This window comes from Pyxicephalus adspersus, chromosome 11, assembly GCF_032062135.1.
Source record: "Pyxicephalus adspersus chromosome 11, UCB_Pads_2.0, whole genome shotgun sequence".
Classification (NCBI taxonomy): Eukaryota; Metazoa; Chordata; class Amphibia; order Anura; family Pyxicephalidae; genus Pyxicephalus; species Pyxicephalus adspersus.
The window spans coordinates 24,326,243-24,343,730 of NC_092868.1; the positions used below are offsets into that span (position 1 = coordinate 24,326,243).

Here is a 17,488-nt window from a genome sequence, read left to right on the forward strand (position 1 = left end):
GCTTTTTCAATACAAACATAATGTTAGACCAGTGTTATTAAACCATTACAAAAAAAAACAAAAAACGTGCGGTTTACAATAAAAAAAAATAAATGTGCTTACTTTAAGGATCTCGTTGAAACCGTAGTCAGAATGCATTAGTGCATCTCTCTCCAAGTCGAGTATACCACAGGCAATGAGCAGGTGAAAATTGGGGCAGGGAAGACCTGTCCATAATACCTTGATTAAAACAAATAAACAAAGCAGAGTTTTTTTTATGTATCTGAATCAGAATGAAATTTGGCATATTAGGAGATGTCTGCAGAATTTTACACCGAACATCTGATATGTGGGCAGCCTGAAGCTGTTTAGAGCAATGCTCCTAGAAAATCATATTTATTACTGTAGTGATCAACAATAGGCTGATAACAAATAAGATCAGAATTTAATATGGTAATACATTTTATTACTATTTATTTTGCAACTGCACAGGTTGAGGTCAGCATGTGCTCCTTGACGTTAAATGGTAATTTACTGTCCAAGATAACTTTGGCAGGATTATAGTATTTTCTTTAGTTTGGACAGAGTAGAGAGGTGCTAGACCCTTTGTTTTGTTTTTGGTTTTTTTTTTTACACTTTTTGTGTCCCTGTTAGATACATTTATCTTCACATACACAACAATCCTAATAAAAATACCCTCCCATACAAAACACAGCCAAGTAACAGAATATACTACAACACTTCAGATCTCGGCAGACAAAATGCCGCTTCCACACAGAAAGCAAGGATTGTTAGCAGGCTGAAAGGTTAACCCCAAAAAAGTTCAAGTTGTCCTTAAATAAAGCCCCCGGCCCTAGGTGCAAGTAGGCTGGAATTTTACATACTTTGAGCAATAATCCAGAAGTCTCTCGGACAAAATGGGACTAGTCTCAATTACCACTGAAGGCTGCCATGGTTGCAGCTACACACAGAAATGAATTGAACCATAGTGCACATTTGTGGTATAAAAAAAAATACATAGAGTCCATGTTAGTGGTAAGAGCTGAATCAGAGCTGAAGGCATGTATAAGGGCAGGCTGCCTTTACTTGGGTGTGCAGAGTTTATTTAAAGAAAACTTCACCAAAATATGTATTACTTTTTACTGAAATTTAAGTTGTGCTTTAAAAATGATTGCATAAGAGTTGAGTACATTTTTGCTTTAGGAAGTACAGACTGCAAAATAAGTGTTAAAGAAATGGCAAAAGCAATTTAGCCAAGGGTTTTGTATGGCTAACAAGAAAGTTTGTATATTTTTGTAAATAATGGTGTTAACGTTAACAATCCTGTATCACAGCTGAGTGGTTGTTCAGAACAACAAAGTATTTATAAAATAAAATGATAGTCATCATGCCAGCCACATATCATTTGTAGGCTGGCTAGTTATTTTTTAGTAGACATAAAACACCTATTTGATTATAGAGACAAAATATCCATGGAGATAACTGTAATAACTGTGTATATGGTCTCAGATCCCAACACGTTTCACCCCAAGGGCTTCTTCTGGGGATTAAGAGAATCGTAAAAAACATGACTGAAAGTGTAGTGTAGGACAAGATTTACCTGGAGGTATAGGACTGACCAGGAAACTCTGGTAGCATCCAGCTGTCAATATCTAGTTACCAGAGGCAGCTGCCCCTGAATTTAATTTGGTTTTCCTGAAATACCTTGGAAGATGTTATAACTCCAGTGTTGGATCTGTCCTTGGAACCTTTTTCCCTGTACAACAATTACCCTCTTGCTCTGGGGAAATGGGCAGGTTCTGGCATCATGATATCACTCTGGGGGATGTTTCTTCCCCTTTGAATGACACACGGCTCCCTGCACATGCGCAGTCCAGAGTCCTTATATTTAGTGGTCCGTGAGGTACAAATGGTAAACGACCACTCGACTAACAGATCTATATATAATTGGGGAATCTGACATTCCCTCAAACAATCCCTAATGGGAATCAATTACTGCCATTGGAACATGACATGACATGCCACATGGACCTGGAAAATTCCCACAAGGGAATAGGGACCTAGGTGCTCTCAATTCCAATAATGCCACTTGTTAATGAGTAGGACGGGCATAGATGTCTCCAGAATCTAGGCCAGGCATAGAAGTCAGCAGAATGTAGTTCACATCAAGGAACTAGAATATCCAGAAGGCATTTGTACAGGGCTGGACCATTAGTTACTCAGACCTGACCTTTATATTAAGAGAACGTTTTCAACAGATGCTGTCTAACATTGGCCACTGTGCTTACCTCCCAGAGCAGGAGGATATCCTGGAAAGAAAATTCACGTTTGAACCAGATGAGGATCCATCTAAAGCAAAAACTTAAGTTGCCTGAATCCTTGGAGTCTGATGGAAGAAAAAAAAAAAAGACATCTATCACCTGAAAATAATTTAGACGACTGTAATAATTTTTAAATAAAACTGTTCAAAAATTTTTTTACTGAACTTTCCATCCCCTTTCCTAATCTAAGCCTCAACCTCCCTACCCAAGTGCTTACTTACCTTAGTAACAGCCTTTTTTTCCAAAATCTTGTCCGGTACTGCCTGTCAAGTCTATGAGTAGATACCATACACCCAGCATCGGACTAGATTTTAAGAAGAATACAGTAAGCAACAGAGGAGAGTGCCATTGTTGGGAAGAAGTATATAGGCATCTGAGTGCGGGGAGTTAGGAATTAGAAAAGGTTAGGGGGCAAGGCAGGAGGAAGGCAAAACTTTAATATAGCTCATGAAGCAGGGTCAAGTTCAACACAGGAAAAGTCTAAACATGCCTATAATTCATCTGCCTCTGGATCTGCCTATATTTTTAGCATGCAACTTTTGCACACTTTAGCATGCAGCTGGCTACACACTTCGAATTGCCCAGGTTTGTGACAGATTTACAGCTAAACAAATACACTGACATCTATTTTGCAAGTGTAATAACTAAAAGTTAAAAAAAAAATCAATAAAAAAAGATAATACAATAAAGCAAAGTAGAGCCTTCCTAAAACACAGGGTGTTTATTTCTCCATTTATAGCAATTGATGAAGCCTAGCACATTTTTTCCTATGCTCCTGTTCCAACTGTGCAACTAGGTTTACAGTACAGATACAGCCTTTGATTCAAGTGATAATTACTCTAAACTACATTCAGCTAATTCAGACTTGTTGCCAATTATCAGTGTATTGGTTTTTATGGTGAATATTAATAGAAAAATAAAAATAGAAAAACAAACCTAAGCAAAATTATGGAAGAGTTGATTCAAAGAAACCAAAATAAACATACGCTATATAATGTGATACACAGTAAAGCCATTCCTAAATATACTTTACAGAAAACTTTGTGGAGGACCATTTAATATAAAATTGTAAAAAGTTCTGCATAATAATAGTGGACACATATACATAGTTAGGTTCAAAAAAGACATAAGTCCAATTAGTACAACCACTAGGGAAATTAACATGTCCCAGTTAAAAATTCTATAGATATAGTTGATTCATAGGATGGCAAAAAAAAAATGGTTAAATTTGCTCCAACAGGGGGAAAAATTCCTTCCTCATCCAATGATACAATGGCATGTTACTTGGATTAATGGTCTCTGTTGCCTTTGTTTTAAAACTTTATTACCTCGTTAATTTCTTCTAGAAAAGCTTCTAGAAAAGCTTCCAGCTTACTAAAGTACTATATATCCAGCAATTTATAGTACTTGCTGAAACTACTTCCAGAGGAAGCCTTTTCCACATTTTCACAGACCCTACTGTGAAGAACCCCTTCCTTATTCAGAGATTAAATTTCATTCATTCATTGACCTTAAAGTGAATAATTAGAAAAGCAAGTTCTCTAGATGGACCATTTATATATTTATACAGGGTGATCATATCCCCCTTAAACATCTCCCCTCAAGGGAGAATAGATTCAGTTCAGCTAATCTCTCCTCATAGCTGAGCTCCTCCATTCCTTTTATTTGGTTGCCCTTCTCTGAACTTTCTCCAATTCCTTTTTGTGAAATAGTGCCCAAAACTGGACTGCATATGCCAGATAAGGTATGGACAATGCTTACACATTCCTGTACAGGGGCAGGATTATGTCTCAATCGCTGCAGTCTATTCCTCTTTGAATACAACAAAATACTTTGCTAGCTTTAGAAACTGCAGCTTGACATCGCATTGAACATAGAATTAAAAGAAAATAGAATATTTTAGACTATTACAATTTTTATGCTTGTCCCCTTTAATATACTCTCCATCTGTAATTAAGCACCAATGCAGTCTTGTTTTGCACTGGTTGAAGATGTGGAGCAGATCAATTTCTGTCAGCTGTTTCAAGATATCTAATGTGTCTTTATTTACTGTATCCCTTAATTTAAACTGTGTTCCTTTAAGCAGACATTTCAATTTAGGAAAAAGAAAAAAGTCACAAGGTGTCAAATCTAGTGAATATGGAGGATGTTCCAATGTAGTAATGTTTGTCAGTCAAAAGTGCTGTGTGATAAGGAGCATTGTCCTGATGAAGAAATAATCCATTTTCCTACATATCTGGCTGTCTTCTCCTGACTCTTTCAGCTTTGTCAAAACTTCCTTATAATAATGTTGGTTCACTGTTGAGTCTTCTGGAACCCATTCTAACAAATCTATGCCCTTCATGTTAAAAAAAAAGACTATGAGCATGGCCTTGAGTTTGTCCCACCTAATGTTGCTGCAGAATGTCAGCGTAAATTTCTTTGGGGCACTCTTTTTGCTCTGGTGTTAAATTTTACTAAAATTGTCAAAATGATGCGTTGCTCAACTTTTAAACATCATGAGAACTCGTGTACATTTCTTCTGCCCATAGAGCCTAGACAGGGGTGAAATCATACTTTTTCAGTTGGGATACTGGTCAGGGGTAAGGTACATATATTACCTGCACATTGGGAAGTGTTCCCGGATAAAAAAAACAGCTTGCATATTACGCCAAGGTCTGCTTTATTGCCCATCTTAACCCTAAACTATCTTCTGTAAACTACATTGCAATAGAAATGGGAGGATAGGGAGGTGTTTGTAATCCAAATCAGGAAAGCAGCCTACGGTCACACTACTGCTTCCTCCATACAAACAGTATAACCAGAAGGAGTCACCTAGAAAAAGTGAGTGTGTTATTGACATCTTACTGTGAGAATAAAAGCCCGAAAATGAAAACTAAAACAGAAATCACATCTAGAGGTTTCTAAGATGGTATATATTACATTTTTGTTTTGGGTTTACATAGACTAATATTTCAATTGTTATTGAACTAATGGTGAAATGATTGATCCCCATTGGCTTATCTACCTTTTAATGATTACAGGAAGTCACAAAAAGCTTGCTGCTCCCTACCATTAAATTACTATAAATGTACTTTTCCTGCTGAATTTTGTAAATGAGAACATGAAAAATATGAATTAAATTGTGTAGATGATTGTGGTCATTGGTGGGAAAAGTTGAAATGCTCTCACTACCACAGATCCGAAGAACTAAACCACGGACGTCATATTAGAAATATGTTTTCAAATTTAAAGGACCCCGTCACCAACTTATGAATGCTTTTTTTATTTTCTTGCAATATGCAGTTGAACCCTGTTCTTTTGTAGGGAGTGTCTAATTACTACCTGTGCTGGCCTGGCCGTCACCAGGCTTTTTTAATGCCAATACAACAATTTATGCCCCAGGCTGAGAATGCTCACTCACTGTTCTGTAGCTATGAAAGAGCAGCATTGTCACCCTAGGAAAAAAAGTGCAGTAGGATTACAAAACACTTTTTCCTCAGGTAAGGGTGTTCTGTAACTTATATAGAGCTGTGAACAGAGGCAAAAGAAGTTATTAGACTAATGATTTTTGGTAGTATCAACAGGATTTTTTCCACTTTTATAACAGATCAAAAATGCTTTCAGTTGTTTCTTTAAACAGACCAAAAGGTAGCAAAAAAGTTTGTATAAGTATTTGTTTATATTAAATATTTAATATATAAGGTTTTATTGGGGTTTATGTACACTTTAAAACAATTGGTGTGCATGATTTACTTCCATCACAAAGCTGCCACAGTACTGGCACTATGGGATTTTCTCTCAATGCTATTACGATAAACAGAATAATCAACATACAAACCACCTTTTAACATACCCTTGTTTGATCATCAATCTTGATTACTATAGTTTATTTTGTTTGCTAGTCTTGCTTGATTAACTTTTGACTGACATTCTGCACTAGTATATCATTATAAGACTATCTCAAAACTATTGCAAACAGACAAAACCTGTACAGATCTCTTTTGTCATTCATTATTTCAGATAGGTAGACTCCATACTGCAGCACCAAATCAGTTTCTTTAAAAAAAAAAACAAGCTTCCTGCTATACATATAAGTCAAACTGTAACAGTTAAAAATACCTAGGAAATCGCAGAGTGCAGGGTCTAGTACACGGAGAAGGAGGTTTAGCTGGGCAAGCTGTTTCTTCATACTCTCCTGGCTTTCCTCAAAGTTGTGGTGCTGGAATGCAGGAGAAGCAGATCAATGTATTGATTAGTGTACTCTCTTCAAACAATGCAAGCCTTGATAGGCAACAGCTGCTGTCAGCAAAATGAAAAACGTGCCTCCTCATTCATGTGGAATTATTTCACATCGCTACAGTTTTGTTTTTTTTACATAGACTGACACTTACAATACTGCATAATATTAAGCAAGTTTTTTATGTGCAATGTCTATTGAACTTGTTTTACAGACCCTTTGCATAAAAAGCATTGTCTATTCTCCTTTCTGCAGAGGTTTCTGTTTAAGTAAGGCTACTTCACTGTCACCGTCTATTATGAAAGAACTGCATCACAGAACAACAATGTGACTGTTAAGTAACAAAGTTTTTAACATTAAAGCTAAACTCTAACCACATACAAAAACACCTTCAAAAAGAAAATTACATTTATTTTTATTGCAACTAGTGAAAATACCTGAATTTTACTTGGTATGGGCCCCTTGTAATTCCTGTACAGCAGCACTCAGAGTGGGAGAAAGAGGGGCAGCACTATGAGGCAATCAGGAATACAACATGCACATGTGTAACAAGGTTGACAAAAGGAGATGACCCCCATCAGCCTGTTGCTGCTCCTCCACCGTCTAATTAAAGTTGGGGACAAGAAGAGGACCTAACCCTCAGGTCTCCAGCTTGGGTGTGCTATTTGGGGGAGCAGCGTAAGGACTGCATTGGCAGATATAAAAATCCATTTTACGTAAAAACATCTATAATTGTGTATTCAGTCCCCTGCACTGAGTTTAGCTTTAAAGAGCTAGAAGTATTCATACAGCCCATAAAACATGAAGACAAAATAAGAATAAATTATAAGTGACAGTACAGTTCTCCAAGATGCAGGCCGGAACATACCGGTCACCAGAGAATGTGAAGCACAAAGACCCAGCGTCTGGTGCAAAACAGGCATCCTCTGAAGCAACATCTTATCCCATTGCTCCTGTGTGCTACCCCAACAAGTTGATGAAGCCTATTAAAGATCATCTGTATACAGTTACTTATACAAAGGCATTATTTGCATTTGGCTTGGCAGACCCCAATGTCACAGTACTCAGGTCTAGCTGCTTAAGCATTAACCACTGTATTATGGGGGACCAGCAGGAATGTACACTTGTGTCCCATATTCAGAAGTACTGTGTTTCTCGGGTTTTAGCAACAGATCTACAGGATGGAAAGTAAAAAGTACCTTCTATGCATTGGAGTTTTTTTTCTACTGGTTTCCCCTCACATTTCAAAAACATGCAATTAGGTTAATTCGCTTCCCCCAAATTGACCTTACACTGTGGTAATGACATATGACAATGGTAGGGACATTAGATTGTTAGCCCCTTTGTGGGACAGCTAGTAATATGGCAATGGACTTAATAATATTAAGAATGATCACAGCTTGAAGAGAGCATGTGAGGACAGAAACATTACTGCTAACATGTATTTTAAGGTGCAAGTACCTGGGCTCTCACACTATATGAATAGAGTCACTAAACCTGAATTCCCACAGGAAAGCTAGCAGGCAACTGAAAAGAGTTAGTATTACTAGCTCCCATAGTTCTAACAGATGTCTTATAACATCCAATACATCTAATTCTTTTGAATCTGAAATTTAGTATCTTTAGGTACTTTAGGTGAAAAACTGTACTAAAAGGGTTTGCTCCTATGTGAACAGAACATATTAGCCCCTGGAATCTTGATGACATATGCAAGTAATGCACAGTAGCTACATGAGTGATGCAGAAGAAGGTACATTTACATTAAAGTCAATTTGCTGGAAAAATGCCAAACCTAACAGAACCTTCTTCTGTCCTAACTTGACAAGAATTTTTTTATAAGCAGACATCCACTTGTGCTTCATACTAACCACCAACTCCATGAAGCCAGAGAAGCACCAGAAGGCATCCACCTCATTCTGTGTGACATAGAGAATGGGAGACAGAAGATCGCTCATTCCCTGGACATATCCTAAACAGAAACAGACTCAATAAATGAAAACTGCTAAAAGGAAAGGGGTTCAGAGAGTCGGTTCTTGGAAACATACCCAAGTCAAAGTTAAACATGCAGTATGTCATCAAGACATCATTGAGCAGACCTAAGCCTGGGTTATCATTCCCCTCATAAAACTTATTGTTTCTGTCAGTGCGGCTGACATCTCTCTCTGTAAAAAAAAAAAAAAAAATACATGTGAAAAGTGATTAATGGCAATCTGATACTTTTGTTTATTTAGACAGACACAAGTGATAGATGATAGTAATTTACTTAAGGGCCTGTGTCAAAAGGCTTTGGTCTTCTGTCAATGGGCAAATGCAGTATGCTTTTTGCTAGTAGTTTACTTACTGCTTTTAAATTTTGCCTGGATCTATTCATCAAAGCAAAACAAATAAAATATGTAGGCTGCCACTGCTGACATCTAGGAATGATAATGGCTTAGCAGTTATGCTGCTCAAATGGTGAAATTACCGTTTAAATAACTGACCAAGAACAAGTATTTAAATTAGGGGGTTTTGACATTCAAGTCAAGTTAGAGATAGCCAGACAAGAAGCATTTTAAACAGGAAAATTACATATATCTGGCAGTACAGATTTAAATATACCTTCAAAAAGCCTCAAAGTGCATTAACAAAATATAAAGAAGACTGCACAATAGAGCTATATAAATGTTGAATACTTAACCTTAGGGGCAGCTATAGTTACAGTTCTCAAATTATATTATACTGTGTTTTTCAGTAGCCTTAGCTTTAGTACTAAAGGACAGTAATCAAAAACCCGCAATGTCCTTTCATATGAGCATTTAACACAGCCCTTCTGATTGCCACCTGTGCATTACACAGGAGCTTCCTGATTAACCTGCAGCAAAGCCAGCATGACTCCATCATAATACACCAACCTATTAAACTGCGATATCCGCGCAGCAGAGAATTCCTCCTCTCTTGATCTTCACTCACTGATTTCCACTGCAGCTTCATACGGAAATACTCATCCCTGCAAACAGCAAGAGAAACACTGGAACATGTGTTGAACAGTGTCCCACGGAGATGGCACTAAGCCCATGCTATCTGTATGCCTGTTTGGTTCTGTCACCATTTACAACTTGCAAGATGTGTGGGAGGGACTGTTTTAACCCCTTCATGGTTAAAGAAAGACACACCAAACACAGATTACATAATCATAATGAAGTGATGTATGTTAAAAGAACTTTTATAATTCTTGTGAAGTTATATGGAAAAAGAATATTATTTAAAAAAAGGCAGAATGCATGGAAGTTTTTTTTGCCTTTCTTTCAGTGAACCGTTTATGGAGCTATTAGACCTATCAAGGAACTGCCACTGCCGACCTGAAAAAGCCAGTTGCCCAGCTCTTATATCAGCCTTCTGATCTGGAAAAAACATCCAGGTTAAGAATTCCCAATCTGCAAAAAGATTAACAGCCACAGGCATTAAAAGTGATTAACAATAGCAGTCACTTTGGGTGTCTATTAATGGTTTCCTTTCAGACACAACTGAACTTTTAGTTTCAATAAATTTAATACATTTCAGGTGCATTAAAAACCAAACTAAAAGTTACAGTTTAATTTCCTTAGAGCACCTGCTAGCATGCTGCAATGAAAGACGTGTTCTCTGACTGAACAAGCCATCTATATTTCTTGTGGGGTAAAGGTCTGAATCAATGGAGGATGTGTTAGACCTCTGCAGAGACCATGGCTTTCACTGAGTGAACAGGGGTCCCTCTCCGTAGCATGATGGAAAGGGACAGGCAATCTTTACTAGGCTGTTATTGCTTTCTAAGCAAAAAAATATGTGAAAATACAATCACTTTGATCCAACTAGAATGCATTAAGCAAATGAAAGTTCAGCAGGGTAGCATAGAATAAAATTTTGCCACGGCCCAGTTTATGTACAGCCTACTGCACTCTGCTATTCTCAGCAGCTCCCCCTGCGGTCAGCACACTAGATGAAATTAGCAGAGTAGTGTAAGAGAGCTGGGGTGCTGTCAGGTGACAGCATTGCTGTGATTCTTAGCAGCCCAGTGTGAGGAGAGCCGACCCTACTCCCGCTGGTTGCACTTCTGCTGTCACACTGTCACTAGCTTTAGAGCAGTGTAAGGAGGGCAGCCGCTCTTGGTACTTCTGCCTCTTGTCATTTGTGGCCCCCAACTCACCAGCCATGGACCAGCACTGATCTGGGGGTTGGGGACCACTGACCCAGTGAACATGAAAGTTATCCCCTCCTACCCTCCCTAAAAATGCATCTCTGGATCATTTAGCCTATGTAAGCTTGGGTCAAGGTCTGAAAAATGTAAGGAGAGAAAATTAGCTTAAATGTTGTAGTTACAATGTTCTCCATTAGAGGTCTTACACAATCATGCGCCATACCAGCCTGCTTACGTTTTCCTACGAACTAGAGATTTCCTCTCTTCTGCTGTGCTGTCCCATGGATAATAACCCAGAAGAAACTTCCAGGCATCTTTTCGAAAAGCTGAACATAAACCCTAAAAAAAAAAATCAAGTGGAAAACATATATTTAATTTAATAGATCCCAATGTGCTTCAATACATCTGCAATGAGCATTTTGCATTTTCTCTGCAAGGTAACAGCCCCATCTTGTGTGCAAAGTTGGAAGTGCAGGTTCTGCAGTGGATGCTGCAGTGTTAGGAATAATTCTCCTTTCTACATGTAGCAGGACTCACCCCTGAAAATATCCTCTTTTTCAGACTGTCCACATCTATCACTCGTCCTTCTAAATCAAATTGAGATTCCCATTCTTGTTCGCTGACGGGTGCCTGGCGCTGTATGACTGGCCGTTCGCCCAAATCCACTTGCTGCAATAGATTTTTTGGTTGTTAGCATACAGCCAGAAACCCACAATGACAATCCACAAAGACTCAGTATATCACTTAACATACTGAACTGCGGCAGATGCAACTGTAATTACAATATCTCTTTCAAGGATAACTGCACTTTTAAAGCACATTATCTCATTTTCAATACACAAGCAAACAAAGCAAGTTTGACATTACATTCATTTACCTTTTCCTTTCTTTGCTGTTCTTCGATATCCATCAAGTGTTCTGTCTGTTCAAATTATATTTGGTTAATATTAGGTCCATATGTCACCTATAAGAGGCTCTCTGGAATCTGTGTCTGAGGAATTAGGACGCCCAATTAAATATGGTAGTCTTTCTCAGATTTGTATCAGGTCTCTCAGATAAATGATTTTCTATATGAGAGATTGTTCCAAAAATGGCTCAGCTAATAAAAATTATACCCTCAAAAAACACTTACCAGTATCATAAGGATGCTTTTGATTACAGAAAATACTAATGTGCACAATGTAATTATTATGGACTTTTTTTATGATACTAACTGTAATATGAAAAATATAAAATGTGTGTCAGGATTCTTTGAGACAAAAAGTTGCACGTATGAAAAAGTAATCGTCTACTGGAAATAATTGGAAAAAGATTTCAGTTCTACAGAACAGCGAGTGTTTAACTCAAACTTAAGGCTGCTGACTTTTTAGACAGGCATAAATCAAAGAAGACATGCAAAGACCCTTAGCATTGCATTTCTGAACATTTCACACTTTCTAAAACTTCACTGAATAGAGCTGCTGTAAAAAAAAAAATTTTATTACTCCCATCTTTGGACACATTTAGTAAACTAGGTAAGATAAGCAACAAGACAGAGCTTAAATCAGCCAACATCATTCTAGGTGTATCAAATTAAAAGGTGTTCCATGTCTTTTTGTTTGTTTTATCTTTAACATAGCCACAATATGTATAAAAAAACCTTTGACCCTTGCCAACAACTGCAGAATAGGACTTACTCTTGCTCTTTGTAGGGAAGCAATGATCTCTCTGAGAAGGTCTAATATGCCCTTGCATCAGAGCTTTCCTATCAGTAGAAAACATGAACTTTGCTGAATACAGAGCTATGGGTCAGATTCAGCAATTCAAACTCATTAGAGAGATCATTGCTTCTTCTACAGAAAGTAGGGGACCAACTATGCAGTATGATGACAGAAATAGAAGAGAAGAGAGGAAGGTGTTTTGTTGCTGACAATGCAGATGAAGTATAGTATATGAGCACAGTCACCCCGCCACAGCAAATGTGTTACTGGCAGGGTGACCTGGTAATGCAGGGGATGAAACTTAAAGAAAATAATACAGTCACAATAACATTTTTGTTCTTAAGGTTGGATATACTTTAAAAAAGCATTCTTCCTACACTTACTATTTTGTTCCCATCTATCTCTGCATATTGCGGGTCACATCCACGTTTATGTTATAAAGAGGAAGAGAGGTGTTCTGTAGTTCTGCAGTCCTGTACTAGGCTAACAATGCTGTTCCTTTAGCGAAACATTACAGTGAATATACCTTGTCACCTTAGGACAGAAAGTCTATAACTGGTAGGAGCACTAGGAAAAATTGATGAGAGGTAAAAAAGAAAAACAATGCATCCAAAATATAAGTTCAATATTTTCATTTTTAGTTTAGACACCCCTTAATAAAATGTAATCTATTCATGGAGTACACCGTTTTAATCCCTTACTCATCAGAGGCAGCTTTTGAGCCATTTAGACTTGCTACACTGCACAGTGACTGAATCTAGCAAATGAAGCATATGGATGAGGCCTTCCTCCCACACTCTCCTACAACGTCTGCCCCTCTCACTCCATCCTATACAACCAGCGATATCTTCTTCACAGGGAACCAATGAGTCACTCAGCCCTGCACACTCCATCTGCATCTCAACCCCTAAGAGGTGACTAGACTAACTACATTGGAGACCCCCACCCTAGTTGACAACCACACACAGTTTCCCTCTAGAGAGCTGTCCTACTTCCTCCCATGGGAAATATCAGTATCCACCATGAAAGTGATGCTACTATCTTTAAAACAATCCTTGCAACAGGACATGGCCTGCATGTCTGACTCATGAAACACATGCATTGGTGTACATACAACATGGCAATGCACCACAAAGGTGAAAAAAGGGACCCCAAATTAGGAGATTTGTAAATATGTTCTATGACAGCTATGCAAACTGAAAAGCCAGCACATGCAAAACTTACACAGGTGATAACCTCGAAACCTGGCTCATCCTCCAGGCCGACAGCCATTTCAGATAGGGGTCTCTGGTGAGGAACATCTTGGGGTCGCAGAGCTCCTCTGAAAAAGTTTGTAACTTTGGAAAAACCACCGAATGTGGCAGAATATGGATCCTGGAAAAATCTCTAAAGATATAAAACACATATTGAGCTTTTTTTTTTAAAGATGGTTTCATTGAAAAGGATTATCATTAATGACTTGCATGGAGCATAAAAGCTTCTGTGCTTTATTATGGGTTATTTTCTGGTAATCATGTAGGCTAAAAAGTTTCCACCAAAACTGAATCTAATGTATGTGCCTTCATGACTATGGAAAGGATATTAGGTTGTAAGCTACATGGTGGTGAAGGCGATTGTTAATGGTTAAACCTTCTATATACAAATACAATAACTTGGTGCTACATGACTGAGACGAAAAAAATTGCAAGCAAGGATCAATGTCTATATTTAAAAAGCATATTTAACCCCTTACTGACAGTTTCAGCAACGGTAAACAAGAGATCATACTTACAAGCACTTAGTCTCTTGTGGGTAGTTGAGTTCTTAGTACTTAATGGATATTAGCTATGCTGTAAAGGAAAGTGCTGTCGGCTGCCACAGATACTTATGCACTTCACTGAGTATGTACAGCAGCATCTTTCTTAAGAATCAGTCGATCTCAAAATAGATTTTATTAGATAAGGGATGAGACTTCAAAAACTCTTAGCTCTAAACTTTAAGCTAAATCACCAAGCAGACTCATTTAAAGATGGACATAGGGAGACAATTATAGCACGAGGGAAGATATCCGCCTGTCCTTGAAAAAAAAACATACATAACGGCCTTCTCACGTCCGGATGCCTCTAGCCCATGGTACAGAAAAGGATTGAGCCACCTCACCTAGATATCTTGCAGCATGAATGAGTTCAGAAAAGACTCAAACAATGCAAGCAATCCATGAATCAGAAGTATTTCTTGTTATAGTCTATGGCCCGACAAAATGGAATAACACTTTCCTGAAACCTTTACAGATATATCTGTCCAAAGATAAATAAAGAAGCACTCTTTGTCTGCTTGTTTGTAGACCTTTGCTGACTTTTAGCACACACTCCTTTTGGAAACTACTACTTATCAGAGGGATCAATTGAGAAGAAAAAACCCTGACAACCATCAAAGTGGGTGCAGTAGAAAGCTGGAGTAGGTGCCCTAAGAGAACAACTAACAACTGCAGCATCCTGTCAGTTCCATTATCCCTGTGAATTCTTTACACACTTATACAAATTTTGAAAGAAGATTTAAGGGAACTGCTTACAGACACCAGGTCAGAAGAGCCGTCATCAAGCATCTGAAGCTCATCGAAGGAGTGGGACAGGGCATGTGAGTCATGGGGATAGACCAAGAAAAGGCGGGAATCCTTTGGAGAACTGTAGAGAGAAAAAAACTGTGTAAGTAAAGAGTTACAATACTGATAGATTTTTTTTTTTGTAAAATCAGCGGAATCAACAATGGTCACATCTCCTTTTCAAGTGTAATTCCATCCTTCTAACAAACTGGAATAACATAACAATGCATTACTAATCATGCTCACTTACACTAAGATAGCATTATAAAGTTTCCAAACTGCCTAACAAAGATAGTTCAATTTTGAGTTTACTAGTTATTTATGTGGGGGAAAGTGTCAAACAGAACACAGTGGCCATGCAAATATTCCAGGGATTCTGTACATTGTACAGGGGTTCCAGGATTAAAATCGAAAAGAATTAAAACTTTTATTTTTTCAGATCTTAACAAGTTCAATTCTGAGTCCTGGAGCCCAGATATTTATAAAGGTTTAGGTTGGACAAAGCTTCTAGTTCTGGGGCTATATTTAATTAATTTGTTTCAGCTGTGCACACACCTGAGCATTCTACAAAATTAACACAATATTTTACCAGTGTCCATTTGATAAAACACAGTACAGTACACCAACATATAGAAATCTCCCGTCACCCGGCAAATGTCAAGCAATTTACTGCTTTTCTTGTTGCAGTGCAAGTCACAGTAAGGACACCTAGGCTCTGTACACATGTGCAATGGTTCTCGTCCGATAATCGTCTCAGGGCTGATATCGGATGAGAATTTTGCGTGTGTACAGTGCTCGTAATGATCGATTGTAATAGAAGAGAAGGGGGAGCGAACACAGCCAGGTGCCGCTCTGTCGTTCTCCCTCCTCCCCTCTCCATAGAGCAGAACGGTGCTGTACGTACAGCACTTGTTCATGCATCGTGCAGTCCTTTCTCGTTGGAAAGGATCGTGAAATATTTTGATGATGCACAGTGCACTACCAACAGTCAAAGTCAAAGCCTGACTTATTTTACTTACTGTTTGCTGACTGAAAAAAAACTCAGTGAAAACATCCTTTAACAGACAGGACAGTATTAAAAAACATTACATTTGATTAATCAGCTTTGTCCTGTTTACAAACTAGGCAGTCAGTGCTTGACCTTATACAATTTGATCTTAAAAAAGCTGTAACATACAGGGTACAAAGTTTTTATATGTTATTTGATCTGACAATCGGGCTCATTAGAACTGAAACCTAATCTGCAACTAATTTATATTCCATGGCTTCTTCTGCCAGCAGCTATCATGTTGGTAGGTCGGAAAAAAAAAAAAAAACATTCCCAAGTCACCAGCACCACTGGTGTTGGTGCCCGCTGCAACAGTGCAAGGAGTGGGAAAGGAGCATAGACAAGGTATATAGGGGTTTTGCAGAGACACTGTTACACAACGCTATGTTGGCAAGGCAACATTGGGTCTTTAAATAAAGTTTACTTTTAAAACCCTGGCTGCCTAATAGCCTGATTCAGCACTCACCAGCAACACAAAGGTTTCAATAACAGTAGTATTACAAGAAAGTAAGGGAAACTCTAGCAGTTATGACATGGTGAGCAATTTTGCCAAATGTATTTGCTCTGGTAGGGCAGCATACAATATACAAACAAAATAATTACTGTCAAAAGTTACATATTAGTACTCACATTTTGCACTATATGTACTAATTGATAATAATTATATACTTATAGATTGCATACCATTTGCAGAATACAAGCATCATGAGTTACGTTCCAGTTAGCTTAGAAATGGAGGACTAAAAATCAAATCTATGCAGCTGGCAGTTAGAGGAATGGTGATTTCACAAAAGTAAATTTTTCTAGTTCAGAAAAGGCTGTATCAATATTAGTATTGTGTCAAATAGCTATTTTAGATACAAACTGTGCTTGTGACTACACATGGCAGTAAAGGTAGGGTAGACAATCCTCACAGCCTTCTATGACTGAACACCATGCTGTAATTTTTTTTACTTGAAAGTGTCTCTAAAGTCAAATGCAAAAAACATTTTTTTACATCCTGAAGATACAGCCCTTCCTCCTGTCCTTTTAAAAATATGTGTTCAAATACCTAATATCTTTTGCAAAGAACTGCATGTCTTTATGCCTGTGGCTACAGTTCATGCTCCATTCATATAAATGTGTGGATCTTGATTTTTAAACTCCTTTAATAATATTAAATATAACCTTTCTATTTAAATTGGCAGCCTTCTAAGATTTTCCGAAAAAAAAAGTTGGTTTAAATTTCTTAACATAACAATGGCACTAAAAAGGTAATATAGTAGACAGGCCCTTGCACTTGGTAGTTTCTTTTACCAAGGGCACTAGCATGACCTAGTCAAGTCTCTCTAGCACAGAAGTGGGTAGATCCATCAAATAAAATGTATATAGCGGACTGTGATGCCCATTACCCATTTTACCAGGTTTAAAATCCAACTTATTGTGGAAGATATATTTCAGTTTTTGTGTTTGTACAGTTTTCCCTTCTCACTAACCACATCAATCAC

General features: G+C 37.9%; 1 protein-coding gene across 4 annotated transcripts in view; it reads right to left on the reverse strand.

The window, feature by feature from the left end:
- Window positions 1–17,488, reverse strand: part of TBC1D17 (TBC1 domain family member 17) — a 48,409-nt gene that overhangs the window by 17,600 nt on the left and 13,321 nt on the right. For all 4 annotated transcript variants that reach the window (XR_011922650.1, XM_072425687.1, XM_072425686.1 and 1 more), the window contains exons 6-15: window positions 14,924–15,035; window positions 13,597–13,758; window positions 11,210–11,341; window positions 10,908–11,011; window positions 9,411–9,505; window positions 8,565–8,681; window positions 8,388–8,488; window positions 6,402–6,501; window positions 2,268–2,365; window positions 103–219 (exon numbers count right to left, since the gene is read on the reverse strand). Coding sequence is in view for 3 of the 4 variants with exons in the window: in XM_072425687.1 (XP_072281788.1) it covers window positions 103–219; window positions 2,268–2,365; window positions 6,402–6,501; window positions 8,388–8,488; window positions 8,565–8,681; window positions 9,411–9,505; window positions 10,908–11,011; window positions 11,210–11,341; window positions 13,597–13,758; window positions 14,924–15,035 (1,138 nt within the window). In the remaining variant the exon portion in view is untranslated. The remainder of the gene's footprint in view (window positions 1–102; window positions 220–2,267; window positions 2,366–6,401; window positions 6,502–8,387; window positions 8,489–8,564; window positions 8,682–9,410; window positions 9,506–10,907; window positions 11,012–11,209; window positions 11,342–13,596; window positions 13,759–14,923; window positions 15,036–17,488) is intronic.